Source organism: Sphaeramia orbicularis, chromosome 17, assembly GCF_902148855.1.
Source record: "Sphaeramia orbicularis chromosome 17, fSphaOr1.1, whole genome shotgun sequence".
NCBI classification, from domain to species: domain Eukaryota; kingdom Metazoa; phylum Chordata; class Actinopteri; order Kurtiformes; family Apogonidae; genus Sphaeramia; species Sphaeramia orbicularis.
This window is the reverse complement of record NC_043973.1, coordinates 5,129,613-5,143,718: the sequence shown is the minus strand read 5'-3', so window position 1 is coordinate 5,143,718 and position 14,106 is coordinate 5,129,613. Positions and strand designations below refer to the sequence as shown.

At 39.0% G+C, this 14,106-nt stretch overlaps 1 protein-coding gene across 1 annotated transcript in view; it reads left to right on the top strand.

Moving 5' to 3' along the window:
- LOC115436633 (disks large-associated protein 1-like) overlaps nucleotides 1-14,106 on the top strand; it is an 86,045-nt gene that overhangs the window by 49,666 nt on the left and 22,273 nt on the right. The window contains 2 exon segments of the mRNA XM_030159531.1: nucleotides 10,024-10,148; nucleotides 12,824-12,949. Coding sequence (XP_030015391.1) covers nucleotides 10,024-10,148; nucleotides 12,824-12,949 — 251 coding nt within the window.

Below are 14,106 nucleotides of genomic sequence, written 5' to 3'. Positions count from 1 at the left end.
GGTTAATGCTCAAAGTTCCTTTGTGGAAAATGGCCTATCATTAAAGAAGTAAGGTGGACGTTACAAAAGACTGTAATGCAAACATTAAATAAAAGGTCATTCACATAAGCTAAATATAGCTACTTACCTTCAACTCGACGTTCACTCTAATCTTCCTCCTGCTCTCAGCTCTGCTCTCACTAAACCAACAGCCTCTAAATTGAAATTGCGCAGGTTTGCGCTTGTGCACAACACCCAGACACCTATTGCTATGCCCGTGTCCAGAGCGACTGGCACCTAGACACACACACAAGCACACACACTATGTGTCTGCATGTGCCTCCTTTCTCCAGCGCCACTCACACTGGTGTATGAATGCGTATGAATGTTTGGTGGTGGTCGGAGGCGCGAATTGGCAGCCATGCTTCTGTCAGTCTGCCCCAGGCCAACTGTGGCTACATATGTAGTTTACCACCACCAGAGGTAGAATGTGAGAGCAAATGAATAATGGATCAATCATGTAAAGCACTTTGGGTCTCTAGAAAGCGCTATATAAAACCCAATCCATTATTATTATTATTATGTGTGTGTGTCATGACAGAGGCTGATTTAATTTCATATAAGAGAAGATGGTGTGAGCAGAAATTGATTCAAATTTTGAACATCATATTAACATCCACAGGAGGTTGTGGTGTAATGTTCAGATGCCAACCTATTTCGGACATCGTGTAGACGTACAGATATGCTCCTGGACTAACCGACGCAATATGGATGTGATCTGGCGTTCTAGTGGATGTTGGATGTTTAGTGGGTGGCACCTGTGATGCAGTACTCACACACACCAGACGTAGACCTGTCATGCTGGTGTTATGGGATTATGAGATGTCATGAGATAATCAAGGGTTCCCTAGAAGGGGTCAGGATAGGTTCAGAGGCCCTTCATATGAAGGAAAACATTGATGGTGTGAATCGGTGCTGGTCATGGGCTAAGTGTGAGATGCTTTGTGTTCTCCGATACGGCGGCTGCTTTTCTTGATAACAAAATGTGCTCTGCAATTAGATAACGAGTTATAGGTGGTGTAGAATGTTCTATAAGATGTGAGTGCGTGAGTGCAGTAAGACAAGGGGTTTGAAGTTAGATAACTGAAGGACTGTATCAGTGGAGGTCAGTGATATAATTTTGACAGTACACCTGCATTTAAAGATTTAAACAGCAGATGGGTAAAATAAACAGATAGCCTATTTTAACTCCTCATGATGCCACTAGATCACCCTGTCAGCCCGTATTTTACTAATACTAGCCTGTCAATGCTTTGTAACTTCCTCCATTATTTATAGTAGCGTACTGTAATTTATATTTAGTTCATTCATTCATTATAGTCGACTTATTCAACTTACATAAATCCCCCAGAGCGTCCATATTTTTAAACATATTCCAGTGCTGCTGATGCAGCAAAAACAAAGAGATGTGTTGCCCTGACCCTGTCCTAAAGCATCTTCAATATTCTGCTGAAACACTTGAGTTGTGACAGGCTCTCTGTGTGGAGAGCAGCAGACAGGGAATTGAAATGTGCAGACTAAAAGACCACTCCTGCAGGATTATCCCTGTGTTTTATGATTAGCTCTCAGGCACTCTTATAGCCAACACACCTAGTTTGTCTCAGACATATTACAGATAAACATATGAGGGAAGATGTTGACAGTGGTGAGTGGTGATGAAGATAATTATGAGAAGTAATACCAATACTAATTCTAAAAGATGGATGGACATATCTTATCAAAATGACAGCAGACTAACACTTGACTAATCACAGACTTGATGATGAATTGATTTTGTTCTTTTCCTCTGCAAATAGGAAAAATTACACATACAGGGACAATTTGAGTTGAACTGAAATGCTGAATCAACAGCAGTGAGCTAGAGCATATGCAATGAGGACTTAAATGTAAAGTTTGTAACATTTTCCTTAAAAACACAATAGGAAGTTATCCAGTAATGGTAATCCAATACTAGTTCTTCTCAACCAACACGTCTCACCCCTTGTCCTTATGTAATTCACAGAGTTTTCGGGCAGTTAAGTGTGTATTTATGTGTAATTTTGCAACACAACCACTGTGGCAGAATGAAGAAGTAATGTTTTATTTTTCTACTACATGGCTTTTTGTCTCACTGTCAGCTGCTGCTCTCTTAATGCAGTCACGTACTCATTTCAGTCCCAAGATTTTGGTTTCTATATAGCCTATTACCTTATTTCTGACAGTGGTGCAGATGTGGATTTGTGTGTAACTCATATTTAAATTAACATGACATGGTTGAGTTTTCCCAGTTTAAATTATATAACGGCTTAAAGTTATGCATACTTAAGGGTGTGGTTGCTGTGAGTGTCAGCTATTAGTGAGTTTCACCCCTTGCTCCTCACCAGCTCAGCTATCTTCTCCAAATGTGGGTACTTTTGCCTCCAGAAAATCAACATGATGGTGGTGAAAATGCCACACTGATGGAACTTGCACAAAATGAGGTCTGGAATTGTCTCTGTGACAACAGACTTCAAGGAAAAGATGTCAAATTGATTGCTGCATATGTCTCTAAATTTGTAACACATGCCGTCACATTAATGGTGCCAGTGGGAGATGTCACAGAAGCATTCCCCTTTTTTATGTACAGTCTATGGGTGCATTAAGATGAGTTAGCCATGAAAGAGCTGTGTAGTACACCTACATGTGGCTGTGTACTGTGAAACATTTCTCACATGGTTCACAAAAATCTGGCAGTGAATCATATTTTAACTGGAAGATTGCTATCAAAAGAAGTGTTTTGTGTGTGTGTGTGTGTGTGTGTGTGTGTGTGTGTGTGTGTGTGTGTAATTAAACACCATTAAAACTAATTCCTATTTTCTGCTAAATTATATTGTTCACAGTGGATATTGATGGGTTGTAAAGAGCACAACAACTCATACATGGCCAGTGTTTTGTGGTTTGTGATTCATGTGGTTTGTGAATCATGTTTTAAGGGCAATTTAAGTTTAGACTGAGGCAAACCACCCACCCACACAGACAAAGACACACTCTAAAGAATAAAGTGATGCCTAAATTGGTCAAAGTACCATTTTTTTTCCCCATGAAACCCATTTTCTGAAAACCTGGGATATTTTGTAGAATATTTAAAAAAAAAAACTGAATCTGTCATTTATTTATTTATTTTTTGACAAATAGACAAAATTGCAAAGAACAAAGACATACATTTTATTTGGAGAAGATAAATAAATTTACATTTGAATGATTGCAGTACCATCATACTGCATTATTTGTCTTTTCCTTTTTATTCCGTTTTCTTATCATATTGGAACTAATTATTTAGGACACTAACTACTGCACTTTGATTGGTGAAATTGCTGTTTGTTCTTGCTCTTTACAAGCCCTGAGCTACTCAACACTTTGTGATGGTGCTGTGTGATGTCTGGTCATACATCCACCATTCATACATGTCAATAGAAGACAGATTTGAGAGACGTGTGAAACTCCCTGCAGGACAGTTCAGCACACACCATGAAACTATGAAGCCACACAGATGGAACTGATACAAAATGAGGTCTGGCACTGTCCTCATGAAATAACAACAGACTTCAGGGTAAAGATGTTGCCTTGATTGCAGCCTTTGTCTCTCTAAAGTTCCAATATATGACTTCACATCAGTGGTACCTTCACGCATATGCAGGTCAGTCATGGGGCGACTGATGCATCACCAGATCGTCACAAATAGCCAAAAGTGCCTACACTTGTAAGAGGTAGAAAAGTTGGTGTATGGATAGAGAGTAAATGCAAATACTATCAATGAAAATACAGTAGATTTAGGAAAAAATTATTATGTGTATGTGCAACAATAAACAAAAATCAATTACACATATAAAGTGGAGAAACAAATCAGTTAAACAAAGCCATGGAGGAATTTAAAACAGTGTTATTTGATCTAGACTAGCAGTTTGATTTGGTTCAGGAGGACAAAAAACTGTTATTTACATATGCATGTTTTGCAAGTTTTCTGAAAACTATAGATTATACAGATTTGAGACTCATTTGAATGGATATCTGCCAAACAAGTGGTTAATACTTGGAAGAAAGATAACCATCTACTCTGTGTGACGACCCCACACCCTTGGGCATTCGGGGTCTCTATCTCAGCTTATTGTTTTGCAGATGGAGCCATGCTGATGAGTGCCACCTGTGTCAGGTGTGGCTCGTCTATTTAAGCAGTGTAACCATGATGTTCAGTCTCTCACTCCCTCGCTTTCTGGTTTGGCCTGGCCTGGCCTCTCAGGTCTGCTCTGCTCTCTGGTCCACCTGGCCCTATCCTTTGTTTTTGTTCGTCTGGTTTTGGGTTTGTTTGCATTATTGTTGTCTGTAATTTAATAAATTGCTTTGAGCATCTCATCTGTCTCCATCTTTGTCACAGTCTAAGAGTTGGGCTGGGGGGGGGGCTCATCCTTCTGTTTGTTTAACATATATTTGTAGTTTCTGCCGTGTGGACGGAGACTGCGAGAATCTGTGAATGAATCAGGTGGTAGTGTCCATGTGATGTGGCACACCAGTAATGTTTTAATGTGCATTTGAATGACTGTACAGTCTGGTAGGATTTTGGAGATGAGAGAGGTGAGTCAGTGTTAATTTATTGAGTGTGAGTACAGAGGCTCAGGTGTAGCCTATGTGTTTTGTCTGTAATTGTTCAGGTGAATAATAATGTAAAGCACTTTGGGTGCCTATAGAAATCTAATCCATTATTATTAATGTTATTACACTGAGCTCTGTTTCACACCAGTGTGAGTCACCTCTGTCCTGTCCCTGTTGGTTCAGAGCCTCTTCCCCTTTGGAATACGCTGGGGGGTTCTTAGTGTGATGTTGAACGTGGGTAGAGCAGTTGTCTCAGGGGCACGTTTGACGCTGTGGAGTCACCGCTTGTCTGGTTGCTTCACCAAGTGTTAGGGAATTGGTGCATAAATACCCACCATGAGTAGGCACTTGATGACTGGGGGGGGGGGGTTTAGACAGTTTCTGGTAGGTAGGTAGAGGGACTGGCTGAGGTGGCGCTGCGGTGTGTTTTTGCTGATTAGCTCAGGTCTGTTTCAGGTGAGTTCTGGTGCATCAGATAGGTTGAACTGTGCCATGGTATCTGTTGTAGAAACTGCTCAACATTTGGATTTGAATGTGGGAGATAAAAGGCAGAAAGGTAACATGAGGCAGATTAATAAAGATAACCTTTTAGAGGTTGGGGTGTTTCAGTCTAAGCCTCAGGTCGGTTTGACTGTAGAGTCTGGCGGTGCTGAGGGACTTATTGTTACTGCCCCTGGAACTCAAACGTCAGGATTTGGAGGACCAAGACCAGCTGATGTTGTTCCTCCATGTTGTTTTAATGTGTCTACCAGTGGGGGCTCATTAATAGAAGGCACTAGAGCGCCAACCCACCTGTCTCACATGAAGAAGATAAAATCATTTAAAATAATTTTACAAAAACATTAATATTTAAATAAACGAGTTATACATGATACAGCCAGTGAGTACCGTGTATAATCCGCATTCAAGTGCAATTTAAAAAAGTTATTGGTACTTTAATGAGCAGTCAAGTCACGTGTTTCCTGTTTGGGGCGCCAGCCAAGAACTTCATAGACTCTTGTTATAAATGGCACATGCACAGTGGACCCTTCTCCAATACAAGAGGTAGAAGAGCCTCAGAGCACAAAAAATTGAGCCCAAGCACCACCCACAGCGGTAAACGTCACATTCCAAAAAAAATCAAGACCTTCCTCAGAAATGAAATGACCGAATAGGTCCATAAGTAATACTACTGAGTTGTGGGTAAACAACTGGATAGCTTAGTGGTTAACACAATGGACTTTGGTATGGGGAGGCGCAGGATTGGTTCTCGGTATGAGTGGTATCGGTGATATGTTTTAGCCCTTACGCTGATTTTCTATTTTTGTTAATACCATGCGATCTATGTGTATTACCTTGAGCCCTGGTCTAAATGCATTGTTCATACTATCAGTGGAAAAGACACTTATCAGGGACATGCCTGACTTTAACAATAGAGTCACAGAGAAAGGTGCATGTTTGAAGGATAGACAAGTGAAATTTACATATAAAAATACATGACTGAAAACATACTGTGTGTTTGAATTTAAATTTAAATTCATATTTTAAAATAGTGCAGCATGTACTTTGGTGTATCCTAGTGGTGATATGTGGTTATAGAGCAGCTGAAAACTCACTTAGATACTGCACCCCACCAAAAAAAATTTCACCAACTGTCACTGGTGTCTACTATTTTGCATTTGGTTCCTCAGTTTTGGGAGCGAGACCAGGACACGTTCTTTTCTCTCTTTGAGCACGTGGCCAAGAGCCATGACTGGTCTGACGCAGAGGGCACGTTGCTGCTCCCGTGCGTCCTGACAGGCGCAGGAGCCATATTCTGCTCTGTGCTGCTAAAAGTAAAGTTTACCTGTTGGTTAAAAAGGCAGAGTTAAAAGCACATGAGCTGGTGCCTGAGGCTAAAATGAAAGGTTGGTATGGCAAATCTGAAATTCATAAATTTAGTCCTGGTGATCAGGTTCTGGTTTTATTGCCATAGGTCAGGGGTCACCAATCCTGGTCCTTGAGGGCCAATATCCTGCATGTTTTAGATATTTCCCTCTTCCTGCACACCTGACAGTCGTTATCAGGCTTCTGCAGAGCTTGATGATAGGCTTATGGTTTGAATCAGGTGTGTTGGAAGAGGGATACATCTATAACAAGCAGGATACCGGCCCTCGAGGACCAGGATTGGTGACCCCTGCCATAGGTGAACTCTCCCTTCCAGGCTAAATTTCATGGGCTGTTTACAGTTTTACGACAGACCTCACATTTTAATTTTTTGCTGTCCACTGCAGAATGCAGAAGGAAACTCAGCCATGTCCTGTTAACCAGTTAGCCTGCTTAAACCATATTATCCCCATGGTTTAAAGTCTCTTGAAGCAGGGGGAGTGTACAACAGCAGGAGGTGAACCCTGCATGTGCCACTACTGCTGTTGAGTTGCGTTCACAGACTGGTCTACCTGATCTGGACACTGACAGTGTTCATTCACCAGATGTGAGCCTGTTGTGTGGCTGATTAAAAAGAATTCGGACATGGTGGATTATCTGAATCTTCTGCTTGACCACTTATCTAATGACTGTTCCCCTGAGCTGTCGGTCCTTGGGAATCATCTGTTTGGTGACGTTTCGATCCAAACTCATTCAGTGGAGCCTGACATGGAGGTGTATAGCTTAGGTACTGGTCACATTCGAGGATCTGAGAATGTTGTGGCAGATCCATTGTATCGAGTCCAACCATTGGATAACATACCCCCTCATCCTACATAACATGCTCTCCATGATCCTCTCCCTACTCTTAAACTGCTTCTGCAGGCACTGGGGTTGCTGGGTAACTGGGGTGAGTTTGTGGGCTGGAACTGGTTGTGAGGTTTGGGTGAGTATAAAGTCAAGTTGGATAAATGTTAACGTTTTTGTTAAATGTTATGAAAGTTGTCATCTGGTCAGAGTCGGCCCTTCTGAGGAGAGGCCCTTTTTTTTTGGACTGGGGTGTGACGACCCCACACCCTTTGGGCACTAGGGGTCTCTTTCTCAGCTTGGTATTCAGCAGGTGAAGCCTTGAATATTTGAGCGGTGTGACCATGATGTTCAGTTGCTCCCTCTCTGGTCTGGTCTCTCAGGTCTGGTCCACTTGGCTCTGCTCTTCTCAGCTGGCTCCATCCTTTTCGTTTATCTGGTTTTGGGTTTGTTTGTGTTATCCTTGTCTTTGATTTAATAAATAATTTTTTGAACACTTACCTCCTCATCTGTCTCCATCTTTGTCAAGGTCTAAAAGCCAGGCTGTCACACCTGTTTCTGTGAAAGTTTAATCATATTTTCATTATTATGGAATGTAGTTACTGCTTTGGTCATATTATACCATATCAACCACATTCTTGTGTAACATTTGTAAAACATGATTTTCATTGTTGTGTTTGGCCTGGTCTTGGTCATGATTCGGTCTCCCTTTGACCACATTAAACAATTTCCTTTTGAAGAAAAAATGTCCTAAATTGCTTTTAAATCATAAACTAACTGTTCTTCTTCATGGGTTGTGCCTATGTTCTTTTCAAAGGTGAATAATCTCCTGTATGTGAGAGTCGTCATAGTGTGGTTATATGTGGCTGTGCATTTGATTCTCTGCATTTGCTTTCTTCGCAGCAGGGCACTGATATTTAGAGCATATCTAGCAGCAGCTAACTGCATAGCTCACCCTGGTCTATTTTCCCCCTCTGGCTGGGTGTTTCTTTATGAACACACAAGCATGAATAAATGTCATTTCACATCTATATTTAGATTTTATGGGGCTGCTGGCTAAGCACCACATTTGTAGAACAATACAGATAAGAATAAGATGAAATTGTTCTGTTCCGGTGCTGCATGGCTAAGTAAGAAGGAAATGGATACGCGTGCTGTATATCAGATTGAAGCTTAGTTTAGTGAGTTGGGCTTCAGTTTCAGAGAAATGTTCAGTAGATGATGATCAAATGAAGCATTAACTCATCACTGTCACAAAGTAGATAATTTCTCCATTTTGGTGTATACACTGAAAACACAATACATGTGACTGCAGAAGGGGGAGGGAACGCTGAGATGAGATGCATGGAGAAGTCGCATTTGTAACCTGCCGTAAAATAGGATTCCAACGTGATTTCCAAATTGAAGCAAACATTTGAAAAGTTGCAAACATTAAAATCTTAATTATGTGCATTTCTACAAACTGGTTTGGAGGAAATAAACAAGGTTGCATTGTTTTGTCAGCAGGTGGCACTGTAGGCTATATTTCACATTGTTCCAATAAACACAGTAGAGGAAGCAGAGCATTCTGCTGTTTGTTAGAATGGCTGTGATGTCTTTATTCACTTGGAAGACAGGAATAATATAGGCTCCCCATCAGCCTCCTCTACCTGTTGTATTTGATATACTTACACCATTAATCAGAATGTATAAAATCTTAATATATAGATGCTACAAACAGCTGAGCAGTCAGTCAATCAGTGACATGAGTTAAATTTATTCAATAAAGTTCTTTCAATGTCCTCTGTGGGCAATTATTCTGCAAACATCATAAACCACCCGAAGCAAACAAAAATTCAGAATTGACTGATTAATTAGTGTTGTCATTTACCTAAATATTTTAAAGGGAACCGTTTCAAAATCTTGATCAAATATATGATTATGGAAATGTACTAAGAGTTGATTAAAAGCTCTGCTCTCAGATTAGAAATAGGCACAAAAGCTTTGTTTTTGCCGTTTTAACTTGACTTTTAGTTCCCTTTAGTCCTTTTAGTCTTCTGTAGTTTCTGTTTCTTTCAAAAAAAAATTATATTCCCCTATAATAACACTAGTTTGGTGTCAAAGTCACCTTTCAAATAGAGGGAGCAAATGTAAAATTCAGCTGATCATGATTTTTTTTTTTATTTTGTTTGTTTTTTAAGGACAGCTTTAAACAAAAAACCTTGAATTTTTTTTGGAATATAATTGGCCATCCATTCAATATGTTTTTATTGGAATATTATTCAGTGTTCCCTATGAAACTTCAATCTAATTACTTCAACCTTCAATAATTTATCAGTTATGTGCCTACTGTCTGTCCATTTGTCTTGTCTTTATATGGAGCTGACTAACTGAAGGTGCTACGCTGTTAATAGTTAAAATAACTAATCTATCAGTAACAACAGTCCGATTGTCTTAGTCTAGTTCAGTTCAGTCACTGTGAAATCAGCCTGAAGTGTCTGTTTAGAGGGAGTTTATCTTACTCACATTTGTGAATGAATTTACATTAGATGTGTGTGTGTGACTGTGTTTGCAGTAGTTGACATCGGACCTGTTGAACAGTAACATCAACATGTTCAACATGAAATAGTCAAAATACAGCACAAACTTTTACTCATAAATCTTAATCCCCTTCTTTCCTTTCTCTTTCCTTTTCTTTTTTGTTTGTAGTGTCATCTTGCATAACCACGTACAAAAAAACTCCTCCACCTGTGCCGCCTCGAACCTCTACCTGCTCATCAGCCTCCAAACCCTACATCTCCATCACAGCACAGAGCAGCACAGAGTCTGCACAGGTATTGCACAAAGCCTCACTCCACTATTTTAACCTGTACCCAATGTAGCAGCAGAATGTCTGGTTTCCTAATGCCTTCTTCCACTCTGGTGTTCACCTCCTTTGTCCAGCTCCTTTGGCTATAACCATGACAGGCACCACCATCAGACATGTAACCATAGCCTCTTGTCACTGCGTCTTGAACAGGGTCTCCCTTGACCCCCCTCTCAAATACCGTTTTTTCCCACTGAGTTTCAGGGCTGGGTCAGATCTAACCTTGAACCAGTTCTCTCCATTTCAGCCACTAAATAACCTCATTGGCAAAATAATATATATGTTATAAGAGGTGAGGACTGGAATAATTATCTACCCTAAGCTACTGCTAAATAGTGATCAGTCGGCCACATTGCTCCTTTCTTAATTCAGTTCAGATGAAATGACTGATCTGGCACAAGGTGCTCTGGTACGCTTTTGTTTTATATAGTGGTCACTACAGTGGACAGCTACTCAAAGCTGTTCTCTTGTATATTCATGGGTATTATTGTTTGATTTTCATATCAGCCAACACAGTGGACGCTTGTGCATCATGCCATTCACTGACACCTATTGGCCAGTTGTGGAAATGCTTTTTTTTTTTTTTAACTCATAATCAAGATGGCCGACAGGAAGTCAGAAATGCTGAAAATCCCAGGAATATCTTGCAGACACCCCTGAAAGTAGAAAAAATATGCAGCATCAAGTAACATCTAAGGAGTAATGTCACTGTTAAAAAATCCACATATTTATTTTATATCTGAAGAAATTTGCCATTAATCCCATGTCCACTAAATTGGACGCCGTGCATCACTGGCTGTCTTTCAGCTGTAATTCATACCATTCCTGTAACATCACTGTTCTGGATAAACCTGATATGCACTAATACGTTTTAGTGGTTTTTGTATATTATCTCCATAAAGTGAGTAACAACTAGTATTAAAATGTGTAAAAATATGAGAAAAGATCTGGTTAGCAGTATTAAAAAAATATTTCATAGTTTTCACACAGTATTTAATTTTCTGATATTGGTTTGTTAAATACATATTTATTTGCTTGGTGTCTGGCTGAGTGGGCATTTTTGTAACTCCATGAAAAAATATGTTCATAAAAAAATTCAATTGCATTGTTTTTTTCATGCCTAAAGAGGAATAAGAATACTCAGCAAAAAAAGTATTGATTAAGGTTCTCATACTTAATACATGAAAGGGTTAACAAGGTGCCTGTTATGGACAAACCCCGTCTGACACAGTACTCAAATCACAACTCACTGCTGAAGTTTTGATCAGACCATTTCTCCCAGTCATCTGTATCTACATCAGACTTCTCATGGAAAGAAGTGTTGTTCTATGTGAAAATAGTTACTTTCCACTGTCTTGACAGCCATGATGCCAGACTCCCTACTTTGGACCTTGCAGGCAGTGGGCTCAACCCCCCCCCCCCTCCTTTTCAGGACGCACTGAACCATGTTATATGGTTAAAAAAAAAACAGGCATACCTCCAGGCCTCGCTCCAGAGCCATGTCCTTGAATAAGCCATGGGTCTAGGGGTCTCTTTTTTTTTTCATACACAAAACCAGTGAATAATGTGGTTTCCTCACGAGTCCTTATTACCTGTTGAACTATGTTGTCAGACATTTTTTTATTGGGGAATCCTGGAGTACACTGGGGATGAATCAGCTGATTAATTATGTAACTTCAAAGTTTCCACATTATATCATATTTTTTAAAATTATTTCCGTTATATTTACTCTACGTAAAAGCGTCATTAATTAAAGATGCTGATTTTTCAGAAATGTTAAAAAAAAAAGACTCAATACTTAAAAATATGTTTATAGAAACATTGCAAGTGTCTGATCAGTACCACTTTACAGACATAAGGAAGTAATTTTGAATTTCCAGCTGTTTTTATTTCACACTTTCAGTTTATGCATAAAAAGAATGTAGAAAAGTCTGCACTTATAGAAGTTTTCAAAGCAGTAGTGAATGCAAATGTGCACATATTTATATACACTGGACTGTTGTTTTCACGCTATTTTAAAGTTATTTGCAAAATAAAAAAAACTGCTTTCATTTATTGTCATACAGAATTCAGAGAGCACTGGCTACTGCTCTGTTCTGTTTAAAGTACTGCTATAGTCTCTAGCAGTGGGAAATACACAACAACAATGGTGTTTCTGTTTGACAAAGGATCAGTTTATATTCAACTGATCCTTGTTAGTTTTCTCACACTGCCGAGCTGTACAACAGTTTTGTGCAGCTTGAGTTTTGATTTATTTCCTGTCACATCTGCTCATGTTATATACAGTATTCAGACAGTAGGAATACATGTGGCACACATGACAGGGGTGAGGGGGATGCTACAAAAACAGCACAACAGACACAGAAATATATAAATGAGTTCCAGGACAATAAACACAAAGATGGTTCATTGGTATGTTTTAGTGTCTTCTTATTTCTTTGTTTTGGATGGATACTCCTGTCTCAGCCATTACACACCTCAATTAAACAGAATTTTCAGTGACTAACATATTGGGACTTTTGTCAGTCATTCTTCAACTCAAATTCAGTGTTTTATGATGATACTCCATGATGTCATATTAACAACATGGTCAGTCATATTAACAACCATCTCTTCTTTTTTTTTTTTTCTAAAACCACTCAGGATGCATACATGGAAGAAGAGGGACCAAGAGGTGACATGACCATCCAATCAGGGCTGAGTAACTCCACAGAAAGCATTGACAGCATGAAGGCTTTGACAGCTGCTATAGAAGCTGCAAATGCACAGGTTGGTGGTTTTGTATCAAGCATGTAAAAGTTAGAATACATTCTAACTTTACCTGTGAAGTGACCGTGTGACTTTAACAGTTATTTTTGAATTATTATTATTGTTAATAATAATAATAGTGAGAAGAAGCCAAATAGTGAAGGTTTGATATAGGGTGGATCGTGTGACTCCTTTTTGAGCTGTCGTTCCAAATAAATTAACGCAAGTGGGAAGAATTCTTTCCCTTCCACAAAGCACTTTTCCATATTTTTTATCTGAAATTCATGATAACATATCGTTAGCCTCATAGCATAATTGCCTAAGTCAGTATTTCTGGCCAAATTGTGATGTCTGCATAACTTTACTCTCCTAACACTGCTGCTTCATTTGGCATCATTAGCTATGACCTGAAAAAATATGACATAGACAACTAGGCTATGAGGCTAATGATATGCATTTCTCAGTCTTTTTATTAACTGGAATACACAGCAAAAATGTAAACAATATTAAAACAAAAATTCATTTCAGAAAAAATCTGAATATTATAGAAGTTATATGGGATCATCTAAAGAGAGAAAAGGATAAAAGACTATGAAAACCTCTGGGACATTCTGAAGCTGTGTAGTATAACACAAGATTATTTAAGAAAGTATGCTGACAGTTGACCAGAGAGAGTTAAAAACTTACTGAATCCAAATGAAGTCACACTAAATACTGACTTTTGTCACACATGCCCATTTCAACCCTGCAAAAACAACAAAGCTAAAAGTTACCTGAGAATTTTGCATAGTACTGTATTTTAACCAAATTTTCTGAAATTCACCAAAATAAAAGGCAAATTTAAGTGTGTTTCACTCTTAAGTGTTCATGCAACTTTTAAGAGGAGGTTCCTCATCATCACACTGTAATTATCATCATTAGAACTATCAAGTTGGCAATTGAGAATGAAAGTTCTATTTCATAAAATAACTCCTATACCTATACTATCTACTATATACTGACTACTGTAATTCTAAACTATATTATAAATACTCATTGAGCCCTGAGATTAAGAAACTGATACTGACTTGAAGTATTTTCAGGTAAGTGATAGTTGTTGCCCCCTAACCTGACACAAACTACTGGTCTTAATCATAAAAAATTGTTTCAAACTCAGTTTGCTAACATGTCTTTCTGTT